The 14,737-nt window shown below is 40.6% G+C and overlaps 1 protein-coding gene across 1 annotated transcript in view; it reads right to left on the bottom strand.

The window, feature by feature from the left end:
- Positions 1 to 14,737, bottom strand: part of LOC137272175 (uncharacterized) — a 550,405-nt gene that overhangs the window by 397,288 nt on the left and 138,380 nt on the right. The window contains exons 16-21 of the mRNA XM_067804527.1: positions 14,552 to 14,696; positions 11,057 to 11,179; positions 8,214 to 8,290; positions 7,866 to 8,066; positions 6,925 to 7,105; positions 5,043 to 5,165 (exon numbers count right to left, since the gene is read on the bottom strand). Of these exons, the coding sequence (XP_067660628.1) occupies positions 5,043 to 5,165; positions 6,925 to 7,105; positions 7,866 to 8,066; positions 8,214 to 8,290; positions 11,057 to 11,179; positions 14,552 to 14,696 (850 nt within the window). The remainder of the gene's footprint in view (positions 1 to 5,042; positions 5,166 to 6,924; positions 7,106 to 7,865; positions 8,067 to 8,213; positions 8,291 to 11,056; positions 11,180 to 14,551; positions 14,697 to 14,737) is intronic.

A 14,737-nucleotide genomic window follows, 5' to 3' on the forward strand; every position in this document is an offset into this window, starting at 1 on the left:
ACTTAACATCCTCATTCTGTGAGGAGACAACAACCATGACAGGAATAGTGAGCCAGTAGACTTAACATCCTCATTCTGTGGGGAGACAACAACCATGACAGGAATAGTGAGTCAGTAGACTTAACATCCTCATTCTGTGGGGAGACAACAACCATGACAGGAATAGTGAGCCAGTAGACTTAACACTCTCATTCTGTGGGGAGACAACAACCATGACAGGAATAGTGAGCCAGTAGACTTAACACTCTCATTCGGTGAGGAGACAACAACCATGACAGGAATAGTGAGCCAGTAGACTTAACATCCTCATTCTGTGAGGAGACAACAACCATGACAGGAATAGTGAGCCAGTAGACTTAACATCCTCATTCTGTTGGGAGACAACAACCATGACAGGAATAGTGAGTCAGTAGACTTAACATCCTCATTCTGTGGGGAGACAACAACCATGACAGGAATAGTGAGTCAGTAGACTTAACATCCTCATTCTGTGGGGAGACAACAACCATGACAGGAATAGTGAGTCAGTCGACTTAACATCCTCATTCTGTGAGGAGACAACAACCATGACAGGAATAGTGAGTCAGTAGACTTAACACTCTCATTCTGTGGGGAGACAACAACCATGACAGGAATAGTGAGCCAGTAGACTTAACACTCTCATTCTGTGGGGAGACAACAACCATGACAGGAATAGTGAGTAGACTTAACACTCTCATTCTGTGAGGAGACAACAACCATGACAGGAATAGTGAGTCAGTAGACTTAACACTCTCATTCTGTGGGGAGACAACAACCATGACAGGAATAGTGAGCCAGTAGACTTAACATCCTCATTCTGTGAGGAGACAACAACCATGACAGGAATAGTGAGTCAGTAGACTTAACACTCTCATTCTGTGGGGGGCAACAACCATGACAGGAATAGTGAGCCAGTAGACTTAACACTCTCATTCTGTGGGGAGACAACAACCATGACAGGAATAGTGAGCCAGTAGACTTAACACTCTCATTCGGTGAGGAGACAACAACCATGACAGGAATAGTGAGTCAGTAGACTTAACACTCTCATTCTGTGGGGAGACAACAACCATGACAGGAATAGTGAGCCAGTAGACTTAACATCCTCATTCTGTGAGGAGACAAGAACCATGACAGGAATAGTGAGCCAGTAGACTTAACACTCTCATTCTGTGAGGAGACAACAACCATGACAGGAATAGTGAGCCAGTAGACTTAACATCCTCATTCTGTGAGGAGACAACAACCATGACAGGAATAGTGAGCCAGTAGACTTAACACTCTCATTCTGTGAGGAGACAACAAACATGACAGGAATAGTGAGCCAGTAGACTTAACACTCTCATTCTGTGAGGAGACAACAACCATGACAGGAATAGTGAGCCAGTAGACTTAACACTCTCATTCTGTGGGGAGACAACAACCATGACAGGAATAGTGAGCCAGTAGACTTAACACTCTCATTCTGTGGGGAGTCAACAACCATGAGAGGAATAGTGAGCCAGCAGACTTAACATTCTCATTCTGACTTCTCATTCTGAAATTTAATGTTTAATTTTTAGCCTTCCTATCCCATCAAGGATCCCTCCATCACTCCATGAGTCATTCTCAAAAGTTGCAGCTATTTGCTGTACAAAAACAACATAATTCAAATACAAAATACTCAGTGTCTATTTTCAGATACCGCCAGCTACATTGTTAAGGTTCACATATCAATAATATTTGAGGCTTAATTACATGTATATTCAATATTGTTATGAAGACTAATTAAACTAATTAGGTTGAAGGCACAATGTCTTTTCCCGTAACTACAGTAATATTTATATTTTTCTTAAAAATACATTGATACTTAAAGACAGTGCATTGTAAATTCTACCTTACCTGTTATTTTGTTACACACATATTAAACTTCAGTTCTGTGATTGCATGTTTATGAAATAAACCTATTCTACACTTTGTCAGATGGAAAAGTGAAATCTGTCAGTACTTTTCAATACTCTTGGTATCCCCTCAACTGTCTCTCATGAATAATTGTTGCACTGAAGGTGATTTGAAGAGAATATCTTGATATTTCTGATTGATTTCTAACAATGTCTTACTCTTTAGATCATAAAACATTTACTATCTAGTCCTGTGATATGAAAGATTATATCGTTATATCAAAGACACTCGAGCTCCATGTTATTGGAAAGAAAATATGTCAAAGAAATTTGAAAAACTATTTAACTGTAAAAAAATCTTTGATCTATCTGGTACAGTAAGTGTTACATGTTGTATTCATATCTCCAAATAAGGGAACTTAAAATGATATGCGTGTTACAGAAGACAATTCAATCGTATAATTGAGTTAAGACAAGACTACATCAGTGGCAGTGATGATAAGCTAGGTTCATATCAATCAATTTCTAAAGTATTGTTTTTACCATACTTGAAGTGCATAATATGTAGTCTATATTTCAGAACTTTGCTGATTTGTTATCGGCGTTATGACCATACTCAAACTGTCAAATAGGTTCACAACTAACAAAAGAATCCAACTTTGGATCATCTGCCTCAGACAGTTAAACAGGCTTGCTACTAACAAAAGTATCAAAGTTTTGATCATCTTCCTCAAGCTGTCAAAGTAACAAAAAAATCAACAAAATTAATCTCTGTATTTGTCATACCCATCTTGCCAGGTCTGAAAATGATACAGAAATGACTGTTTCACAGTTTTTTTGCTTTAGATTATCACCCATTAACTTTATTTATGAAATTAGATGTTCCACACTTTGATGGTCTTGCAGACTGATTATTACACCATCTTTCCAAAATCAGTCTTTAAAATGGATATAAGCATTCAAAGTTTCAAGAACAGACTTCTTTGTTAAGCATAAGATAATTCAATCTCATATCTTTATGCACATCCGAATTATTCAGGAATATAAAAAAGTAAAAATAAAAGATCATTAATATTAAACTGTCTTTGCAGTAGCCACATAAGTCCTTTAAGTAACAGCTATTGGTGAAAGATGTGAAACATACTGTCTTTTCTGTTACAGCTATTTTGTTATTGGAAAGACCATCAGCGTTACTTCAACGCAACATATCTTTATTAGTCAAAAATTCTTTTTATTTTAATGTCAATGTCATTAACAGCTGACCTGTGATAAAGATCTAAGGTGTATACTCAAACTGAAACACTTTCTCTTCTGCATGCAGCTATACTTATTTTTGTAAAAGGGTGTTATTGGAAAGGCAAATTATGCAACTGCACAGACAATTCAATACAAATTTTCTCCTTAAATGAAATATAGTGCACAGCAGACACCTGATGTTAGGTTTTTGCACCCAGGAACCACCCAAAAAATGGATATCCCTTGTTAAAAAAAGGAATAGAATAAAAAGTATTTGGTCCTTTTGTTTATAATTAAAAAAATCCCAAGCTAGATTAGATATTGCCAATGAAGGAGATATCAGACTTTTAACACATTGATAAAATTTGACGTTTAAACTGACGTTTTAATCCTGATACATGAAAAAGCTGCAACTTTTGAGAATGACTCCCATAAGGATCCCTCCATAAGTCTCTCCATAATGATCCCTCCATATGGATCATGCCAACCCTCCTTAAACATCCAGAAAGCAATGGAATCTGAGAACAGGACGAAGTATGCAACAGTCTTTCAATGCAGCAATATTGAGCGTTAATGCTATGACTGGACAGAGGATCAGATCTTTAATATCATCAGGCCCAAGAATTGAGGACAATAGTTAGAAAGTTAACCACTAGTCTGAGTGTCTAGGCAGCTAGGTTTTCTTTGTGATGAAGTTCTGAGACCAAGGAAGACCATGCCATGTTTCTCTCATTCAAAGCATGCATGGTTGACATCTAAAACCAAGGCCGCAGCTAGCCCGGGGCCAGGAACCAGCTGCACCCCAAGATGTTTCTGAAGATTATTTTCTGTTCATGAATGACCTAAATTGACATGACTCTCTTCTGAGTGTCATATACCTTCACTGCAGCCCAGAAATTCCCACCTCAATTAATATGGAAAGGATGAGAACAGTTCATCTGACAGGTATATCATTCTGGTACCTATCGTCTAATTACATATGATTATAACAACCATAATAGATATAATAAGGAATACAAGGCAATAACATAAACTACAGAGAACTCTAAAAACTGATTCATTGCAGGAGGAGGCGGAGAAATAGAGGACTGTCTGTCACACATACCCGATTCATTGCAGGAGAAAAAGGCGGAGAAATGAAACACTGTCTGTCACACATACCCGATACATTGCAGGAGAAGGCGCAGAAATGAAACACTGTCTGTCACACATACCCGATACATTGCAGGAGAAGGCGGAGAAATGGATGACTGTCTGTCACACATACCCGATTCATTGCAGGAGAAGGCGGAGAAATGGAAGACTGTCTGTCACACATACCAGATACATTGCAGGAGAAGGCGGAGAAATGGATGACTGTCTGTCACACATATACCCGATTCATTGCAGGACAAGGCGGAGAAATGGAAGACTGTCTGTCACACATACCCGATTCATTGCAGGACAAGGCGGAGAAATGGAAGACTGTCTGTCACACATACCCGATTCATTGCAGGACAAGGCGGAGAAATGGAAGACTGTCTGTCACACATACCCGATTCATTGCAGGAAAAGGCGGAGAAATGGATGACTGTCTGTCACACATACCCGATTCATTGCAGGACAAGGCGGAGAAATGGAAGACTGTCTGTCACACATACCCGATTCATTGCAGGACAAGGCGGAGAAATGGAAGACTGTCTGTCACACATACCCGATTCATTGCAGGAGAAGGCGCAGAAATGGAAGACTGTCTGTCACACATACCCGATTCATTCCAGGACAAGGCGGAGAAATGGAAGACTGTCTGTCACACATACCCGATTCATTCCAGGACAAGGCGGAGAAATGGAAGACTGTCTGTCACACATATCCGATTCATTCCAGGACAAGGCGGAGAAATGGAAGACTGTCTGTCACACATACCTGCTTCTTGACTGGAAAGCAGCCTGGATAATAGTTTGCCAGCTGGACTCGATCTTCCTCATGGTGAAGGGCCACACAGGGGAACAAACCATCACTCTGGTAGGAAAACTTGGCTTCATGCACCTGAATACAAGCAGCACATTTGTCAATCTGGATAGTTTGATATGTTTTGTATAACTCAGTACATAATTCTCAGTGAAAAGCATATGATACGGTTCTATTGTTACCCACCTAATTCTCAAGGGCTGACAAGCCTCACAGTTCTTCCAACCTATTCTTACCCACCTAATTCTCAAGGGACAACAAGACCCACAGTGATCGCAACCTTGTTTTACCTACCTTATTCTCAAGGGTTCACAAGTGCCACATTGCCTGCAACCTATTCATACCCACCTAATTCTCAAGAAACAAGCCCTACATTGCTTGCAACCTATTCTTGCCCACCTAGTTCTCAAGGGACAACAAGCCCCACAGTGCCTGCTCTCAAAGGATGACAAGCCCTACATTGCTTGCAGCCTATTCTTACCCACCTTGCTGTCAAAGGATGACAATCCCTGCATTGCTTGCAGCCTATTCTTACCCACCTTGCTGTCAAAGGATGACAATCCCTGCATTGCTTGCAGCCTATTCTTACCCACCTTGCTGTCAAAGGATGACAAGCCCTACATTGCTTGCAGCCTATTCTTACCCACCTTGCTGTCAAAGGATGACAAGCCCTACATTGCTTGCAGCCTATTCTTACCCACCTAGCACTCAAAGGATGACAATCCCTACATTGTTTGCAGCCTATTCTTACCCACCTAGCTCTCAAAGGATGACAATCCCTACATTGTTTGCAGCCTATTCTTACCCACCTTGCTCTCAAAGGATGACAAGCCCTACATTGCTTGCAGCCTATTCTTACCCACCTAGCTCTCAAAGGATGACAATCCCTACATTGCTTGCAACCTATTCTTACCCACCTTGCTGTCAAAGGATGACAATCCCTGCATTGCTTGCAGCCTATTCTTACCCACCTTGCTGTCAAAGGATGACAAGCCCTACATTGCTTGCAGCCTATTCTTACCCACCTTGCTGTCAAAGGATGACAATCCCTGCATTGCTTGCAGCCTATTCTTACCCACCTTGCTGTCAAAGGATGACAATCCCTGCATTGCTTGCAGCCTATTCTTACCCACCTTGCTGTCAAAGGATGACAATCCCTGCATTGCTTGCAGCCTATTCTTACCCACCTTGCTGTCAAAGGATGACAATCCCTGCATTGCTTGCAGCCTATTCTTACCCACCTTGCTCTCAAGAAACAACAAGAACCGTAGTGGCAACCTATTCTTACCCACTTAATTCTTAAGGGATAAGAAACCCTACAGTACTGAAATCTATTATTCACCTTAAGTTTAAACCTTATCCTGTGTTAGACTGCTGAGGATGGCTGATTATTCAAAATATTTCCAAAGAGAGGACAAAGCCAGGAGTAGCACACAAACATATGAAACAAACTGGGGCCACGACTCCTTGGTAGTTTAAAGTGTTCTATAAGATTTAGTGGTCTTGGTGATGACAACAGCATCACTTATGTCAAGGGTGTTGCACGACTGATATAAAGGTGACATGAAAAAGATGGTGCCTTTCAACAGGTCATTTGTCTAAAAGATAGTGCTTCTCAATAGGTCACTCATTGAAAGGATGGTGCCTTAACAGGTCACTTGCCTAAAGGTTGGTGCCTTCTAAACGGTGACTTATGTAAAAGATGGTGTTTCGAGATAGATCTGTAGTGAAACATGTAAATGTTGCTTTCAACACATATTGTCATTATAGTAAGAGTCAACTGTTCAGCTGATAATGGGAACGTTACATGAAGACTATGAGAGGATGCATCCTCTACCTTGACTCCATTCTTGCTGAAATAAACATCGAGCAGCTGCTGCGGCTCAAGTCTCCCATCTTCAGTGAGTCTAGCCGTCTCCATGACAATGCCACACCCAACAATGTCTCCTGGGCCATAGACTGTACTGACATCCTTCATGATGCCTGAACGACTTCCATGCGCTGAGTTGTGATACAGCCTTGAAGGGAAATGGTAGATTGTACTGTCTTACATTGCTCATAGCAAAATACAAGCAATAAAATGGTCAGGAACAACAGAAACATATCCATGTGGGACATCAAACCCATGTCTACAGTGCAAAGTGTGTATGCCTTCACAATTAGGCGACCCAATTGCCCAGTAAAACATGCTGCAAGAACATAGTGACTAGACACGAGATCCCAGCTGTACACGTGTCAACGCTGAAGATATCAGATCCCAGCTGTACACGTGTCAACGCTGAAGATATCAGATTCCAGCTGTACACGTGTCAACGCTGAAGATATCAGATCCCAGCTGTACACCTGTCAACGCTGAAGATATCAGATCCCAATTGTACACTGTGCCAACACTGTAGACATGAGATCCCAGCTGTACACGTGTCAACGCTGTAGACATGAGATCACAGTTGCACATTGTGCCAACACTGTAGACAGGAGACCACAGTTGCTAGACTGTCACTGTAGATTGCAAACTGATATTATAAAACAAAAACAGATAGTCATTGTGTAATGATTAGATCATGATATCATGACTGATTGAATAACGACCATCTTTTTCAATCAAAGTTAACCGTAACATTTGTTACTGTTAGGATCTCTGTAAAATGCATAGACATATAGTCTTGTTGAAGAAAGCACAATACCAAATATAACAGATTTTTACTATAACTACGAATGCAGTAATTTAATTAGTCAACTATTGGAAGAATGCACATGTAACTACAGTGGTCCACTCACTGGCCGTTATCTGCATGGTAAGCAATGGAGCCATACAGCCAGCCAGGCATGTTGTTGATCATGTAGCTGCGATGGCACAGACCTATACCAATGTGCTTGTTTGTCGAGGAGCTCTGGATCTGCATCTCAAAATATGTCAGCTGGGCATTCAGAGGTGTCTTGGACATGTACAGTCCAAAATGTGCACGGGCATCAAATTTTCTGGGCAAAAGAACAAAAAATCCTAATTTGGTATGTTTTGTTTCTCAAAGAAAAAACTGCTTCTCTGCTTCTTACATTTGCATCATGTGTTATAGTTACATATTCACCATTAATGTTGAGTAGGATGATCTCCTGATGCCTCCTCACCTGTACTGAAGAGTGCCATCGTCATACACATTGATGTAGTTTGAACGACCCATTGTCAACTTGTCCATGACTGGTGGCTGAAAGGAGCCAAATAGACAAGTGATTGAATGGGGTTTTTTTTAACATTGCAATATCACAGCTATACCAGATTGATCAGAAAACAATTAAACTAAATCAGATAATCCAGCAACTAACATCAAGAACAATGATTTGTACAACTGATACACTGACATACACCTATCTGTAATGAAAAAGTTGTTGCAATCTGTACGTTTCAACCTCACTGGTACTGCCTCTGCACAAGGCTACCTATCAGGAGTAGTGGTCAGTCGACTTGCTGCCACTTCTGCTACAGTTTTATTGGGAAGGATAGCAAATGCAAACACACAACCTGTTGATTCCTAGACGCACAGTAAAGATCCCCTAAGTAAAATGGGCATCTCGCTGGATCTTTGGAGGAGGCAAATTGGTAAATTTCGACATTGATGAGGCACCTGTCAAGTCTGCCATATTGGTCCCTACACCCAGTACCCGACCTAGTCCTCTCTAGCTGATGTGGGCTACAGGTTTTTGGTCACTACACTGATCCTCTCTGGCTGATGTAGGCTACAGGTTTTTGGTCACTACACTGATCCTCTCTGGCTGATGTAGGCTACAGGTTTTTGGTCACTACACTGATCCTCTCTGGCTGATGTAGGCTACAGGTTTTTGGTCACTACACTGATCCTCTCTAGCTGATGTAGGCTACAGGTTTTTGGTCACTACACTGATGCTCTCTGGCTGATGTAGGCTACAGGTTTTTGGTCACTACACTGATCCTCTCTAGCTGATGTAGGCTACAGGTGTTTGGTCACTACACTGATCCTCTCTGGCTGATGTAGGCTACAGGTTTTTGGTCACTACACTGATCCTCTCTGGCTGATGTAGGCTACAGGTTTTTGGTCACTACACTGATCCTCTCTGGCTGATGTAGGCTACAGGTTTTTGGTCACTACACTGATCCTCTCTAGCTGATGTAGGCTACAGGTTTTTGGTCACTACACTGATGCTCTCTGGCTGATGTAGGCTACAGGTTTTTGGTCACTACACTGATCCTCTCTAGCTGATGTAGGCTACAGGTGTTTGGTCACTACACTGATCCTCTCTAGCTGATGTAGGCTACAGGTGTTTGGTCACTACACTGATCCTCTCTGGCTGATGTAGGCTACAGGTTTCTGGTCACTACACTGATCCTCTGTAGCTGATGTGGGCTACAGGTTTTTGGTCACTACACTGATCCTCTCTAGCTGATGTGGGCTACAGGTTTTTGGTCACTACACTGATCCTCTCTGGCTGATGTAGGCTACAGGTTTTTGGTCACTACACTGATCCTCTCTATCTGATGTGGGCTACAGGTTTTTGGTCACTACACTGATCCTCTGTAGCTGATGTGGGCTATAGGTTTTTGGTCACTACACTGATCCTCTCTGGCTGATGTGGGCTACAGGTTTTTGGTCACTACACTGATCCTCTGTAGCTGATGTGGGCTATAGGTTTTTGGTCACTACACTGATCCTCTCTGGCTGATGTGGGCTACAGGTTTTTGGTCACTACACTATGAAAGTGACAGTTTGGGCTTGGCCCCTCTAATTTCGTCTAAGTTAGTGGCACTTCTGTCTGCGCCCTGACTTTTTATCATTTCAGAGTTTCTAGCCATCTGGATTGCTGTTCCAAAATCCAATTTAGCTTCCATTTGTAGCCTCTGTGCTAAATCTTGGTCTAGAATTACTGTGACAGTTCGATCACGTATGTATTTGCCCTTTTTGTCGCCGAAATCACAGTATTCAGCAAGTTCATATAAGTGGTGAATAAATGCTTCAACAGATTCACCTGGTTGTTGTGATTTCTTGTTGAAACATGCCTTCTCATGAATCATGTTTCTCATGGGGATGAAGTGATTATCAAACAGCTTCAGTATAAAACTGAAGTCTTTCTTTTTATCCTCTTCAGGAAACTGAAACGACTTCATATGTTCTGGCTCTCTCTCCATCGCATACACAAGTGAACTTACTAGACAGCGTGAAAAAGCGAAGAAAGCGTTGTTTCCACTCGGGCCACTCTTGTGGTCGCTCGAAGTTGAAATTCTCCGGCGCCTTGAATCCCGACATGACATGCGAATTACTCACAGTTTATGGCACAACGCCACATACAAAGTTCGTTTGGGGCATCGGCGTGGCTCCCTGCGATGATCAACACTTCTGACACCATGTTATAGAACTGCAAAGAGTCAGGGTTTTCCAAAGTTTATTGCAGCGTTCCATGTTGTGACATTGCAAAGATATCGCCTGCTCTTCACATGAGGTTAGGTACTGTGCATGTGCATCTCCGGGAGAGTCTACAACGAGGTTGTCACTGGGAGTAATCATTGCGATTTACTGTAACACTGCCGACGTTTATTTATTTATTAACCTGTGCTGAGCCGTTTCCAAGCTTTCTTGCACTCCTGGCTGTCCCTTTCTCTGCACTCCTCCCTTGTTACAAATTGTGAACTGTGACATATTTCACAGATAGACAGTTAAACAACTTTTACACAAAAAGTCTGCAAAAGCCTCATAAAGTTGGTATGAAGTTTTCATTACCACCACGTTTCATTATTATTACTGTTTGTTGTTTATCAGTTTTTCAGTTAGATTGCAATTCATCGGTCCGCTTTTGAGCCAAAGGAAACTTAAAGAAACTTTACTCTTGAATCTATTTTACAGAATAGTCAACTCAAACAATAAACTCACGAGTTCAAGAATAAGGTTACTCAGTTATTTATTCTCACACCACCAGAGTCACACCACCAGCATGTTTTCCCTCACCTGTGACATGTATGGTTTCCGGTAATTGAGGAGTTGCACCTGATTGTCCTCACTGTCCATGCTGACTTGGAACACACATCTATTGCCCAGTGTTGCAGAGAACACCAAGTCACAACTACCCACCTGCACAAACGTAATGTTCAACAGTTGTAAGCAACCTGGTGTTGTGTTGTAGAACAACATATAGTGGCAAGGATGGTCTGTGTTTTTCTATGAATCTCAAAACTTTTTATAGAGAGTAAGGCTTAAATCATGTATCTCTTTACTGTTGACAATCAGTGTTAAATCATGTAACTCTGTACTGTTGACAGTCAGTGTTAACTCATGTAACTCCCTACTGTTGACAGTGTTAAATCATGTAACTCCTTACTGTTGACAGTCAGTGTTAAATCATGTAACTCCATGCTGTTGACAGTCAGTGTTAAATCATGTAACTCCCTACTGTTGATAGTCCGTTTTAAATCATGTAACTCTGTACTGTTGACAGTCAGTGTTAAATCATGTAACTCCCTACTGTTGACAGTCAGTGTTAAATCATGTAACTCCATGCTGTTGACAGTCAGTGTTAAATCATGTAACTCCCTACTGTTGACAGTCCGTTTTAAATCATGTAACTCTGCATTGTTGACAGTCAGTGTTAAATCATGTAACTCCCTACTGTTGATAGTCAGTGTTAACTCATGTAACTCCCTACTGTTGACAGTGTTAAATCATGTAACTCCCTACTGTTGACAGTCAGTGTTAAATCATGTAACTCCATGCTGTTGACAGTCAGTGTTAAATCATGTAACTCCATGCTGTTGACAGTCAGTGTTAAATCATGTAACTCCCTACTGTTGACAGTCCGTTTTAAATCATGTAACTCTGTACTGTTGACAGTCAGTGTTAAATCATGTAACTCCCTACTGTTGATAGTCCGTTTTAAATCATGTAACTCTGTACTGTTGACAGTCAGTGTTAAATCATGTAACTCCCTACTGTTGACAGTCAGTGTTAAATCATGTAACTCCCTACTGTTGACAGTCTGTTTTAAATCATGTAACTCCTTACTGTTGACAGTCAGTGTTAAATCATGTAACTCCCTACTGTTGACAGTCAGTGTTAAATCATGTAACTCCATGCTGTTGACAGTGTTAAATCATGTAACTCCATGCTGTTGACAGTCCGTGTTAAATCATGTAACTCCCTACTGTTGACAGTCCGTTTTAAATCATGTAACTCTGTACTGTTGACAGTCAGTGTTAAATCATGTAACTCCCTACTGTTGACAGTCAGTGTTAAATCATGTAACTCCATGCTGTTGACAGTCAGTGTTAAATCATGTAACTCCATGCTGTTGACAGTCAGTCTTAAATCATGTAACTCTCTTCTGGTGACAGAGAGTCAGTCTTACAGATCATGTAACTCCTTATGATTCACAGTGTTAAAGATGGTGTACCTCTTTACTGTTCACAGATCATGTTAAATATCATGTACCTCTTTACTGTTGACAAACAGTCAGTGTTAAATCATGTACCTCTTTATTGTTGACACACAGTCAGTGTTAAATCATGTACCTCTTTACTGTTGACACACAGTGTTAAATCATGTACCTCTTTATTGTTGATACACAGTCAGTTTTAAACCATGCACCTCTTTACTGTTGACACACAGTCAGTGTTAAATCATGTACCTCTTTACTGCTGACACACAGTCAGTGTTAAATCATGTACCTCTTTACTGTTGACAAACAGTCAGTGTTAAATCATGCACCCCTTTACTGTTGACACACAGTCAGTGTTAAATCATGTACCTCTTTACTCTTGACAAACAGTCAGTGTTAAATCATGCACCTCTTTACTGTTGACAAACAGTCAGTGTTAAATCATGCACCTCTTTACTGTTGACACACAGTCAGTTTTAAATCATGCACCTCTTTACTGTTGACACACAGTCAGTGCTAAATCATGTACCTCTTAAATGTTGACACACAGTCATTGTTAAAGATCATGAACCTCTTTACTGCTGTTACTGCTGACAGTGTCAAATCATGTACCTCTTTACTATTCACAGACAGTGTTAAAGATCATGAACCTCTTTACTATTCACAGTCAGTGTCAAAGATCATGAACCTCTTTACTCTTGACAAACAGTTAGTGTTAAATCATCTACCTCTTCACTATTGATGGAGACAGTCAGTGTCAAATCATGTACCTCTTTATTATTCACAGTCAGTGTAAAAGATCATGAACCTCTTTACTATTCACAGACAGTGTTAAAGATCATGTACCTCTTTACTATTCACAGTCAGTGTCAAAGATCATGAACCTCTTTACTCTTGACAAACAGTTAGTGATAAATCATGTACCTCTTCACTATTGATGGAGACAGTCAGTGTCAAATCATGTACCTCTTTACTATTCACAGTCAGTGTTAAAGATCATGAATCTCTTTACTATTCACAGACAGTGTTAAAGATCATGAACCTCTTTACTGCTGTTACTGCTGACAGTGTCAAATCATGTACCTCTTTACTGTTGACACACAGTCAGTGTTAAAGATCATGAACCTCTTTACTCGAGAAACAGTGTTAAATCAGTGCCTCTTTACTGTTGACACAGTCAGTGTTAAAATCATGTACCTCTTTACTGTTGATGGAGACAGTCAGTGTCAAATCATGTACCTCTTTACTATTCACAGTCCGTGTAAAAGATCATGAACCTCTTTACTGCTGTTACTGCTGACAGTGTCAAATCATGTACCTCTTTACTGTTGACACACAGTCAGTGTTAAAGATCATGAACCTCTTTACTCTTGAGAAACAGTGTTAAATCAGTGCCTCTTTACTGTTGACACAGTCAGTGTTAAATCATGTACCTCTTTACTGTTGATGGAGACAGTCAGTGTCAAATCATGTACCTCTTTACTATTCACAGTCCGTGTAAAAGATCATGAACCTCTTTACTGCTGTTACTGCTGACAGTGTCAAATCATGTACCTCTTTACTATTCACAGACAGTGTTAAAGATCATGAACCTCTTTACTATTCACAGACAGTGTTAAAGATCATGAACCTCTTTACTATTCACAGACAGTGTTAAAGATCATGAATCTCTTTACTGCTGTTACTGCTGACAGTGTCAAATCATGTACCTCTTTACTATTCACAGACAGTGTAAAAGATCATGTACCTCTTTACTCTTGACAAACAGTTAGTGTTAAATCAGTACCTCTTTACTATTGACGCAGTCAGTGTTAAATCATGTACCGCTTTACTGTTGATGGAGACAGTCAGTGTTAAATCATGTACCTCTTTACTGTTGATGGAGACAGTCAGTGTTAAATCATGTACCACTTTACTGTTGACAGAGACAGTCAGTGTTAAATCATGTACCTCTTTACTATTGACACAGTCAGTGTTAAATCATGTACCTCTTTACTGTTGATGGAGACAGTCAGTGTTAAATCATGTACCTCTTTACTGTTGACAGAGACAGTCAGTGTTAAATCATGTACCTCTTTACTGTTGACGGAGACAGTAACTTTGATTGTTTGTTCAGGCTGAATCATGTCTGTGTTGAATCCGCTGACAACCAAGGTCACCTTGTCTCCAACTTTGCAAGGGGTTTTGGTCTCGATTGATGAGCTGTTAACGATGATCCTGTAACAGAAGTATTTTGAAGTGAACTGTGAACTGCGCTT

This window comes from Haliotis asinina, chromosome 2 (genome assembly GCF_037392515.1).
Source record: "Haliotis asinina isolate JCU_RB_2024 chromosome 2, JCU_Hal_asi_v2, whole genome shotgun sequence".
Taxonomy (NCBI): Eukaryota; Metazoa; Mollusca; class Gastropoda; order Lepetellida; family Haliotidae; genus Haliotis; species Haliotis asinina.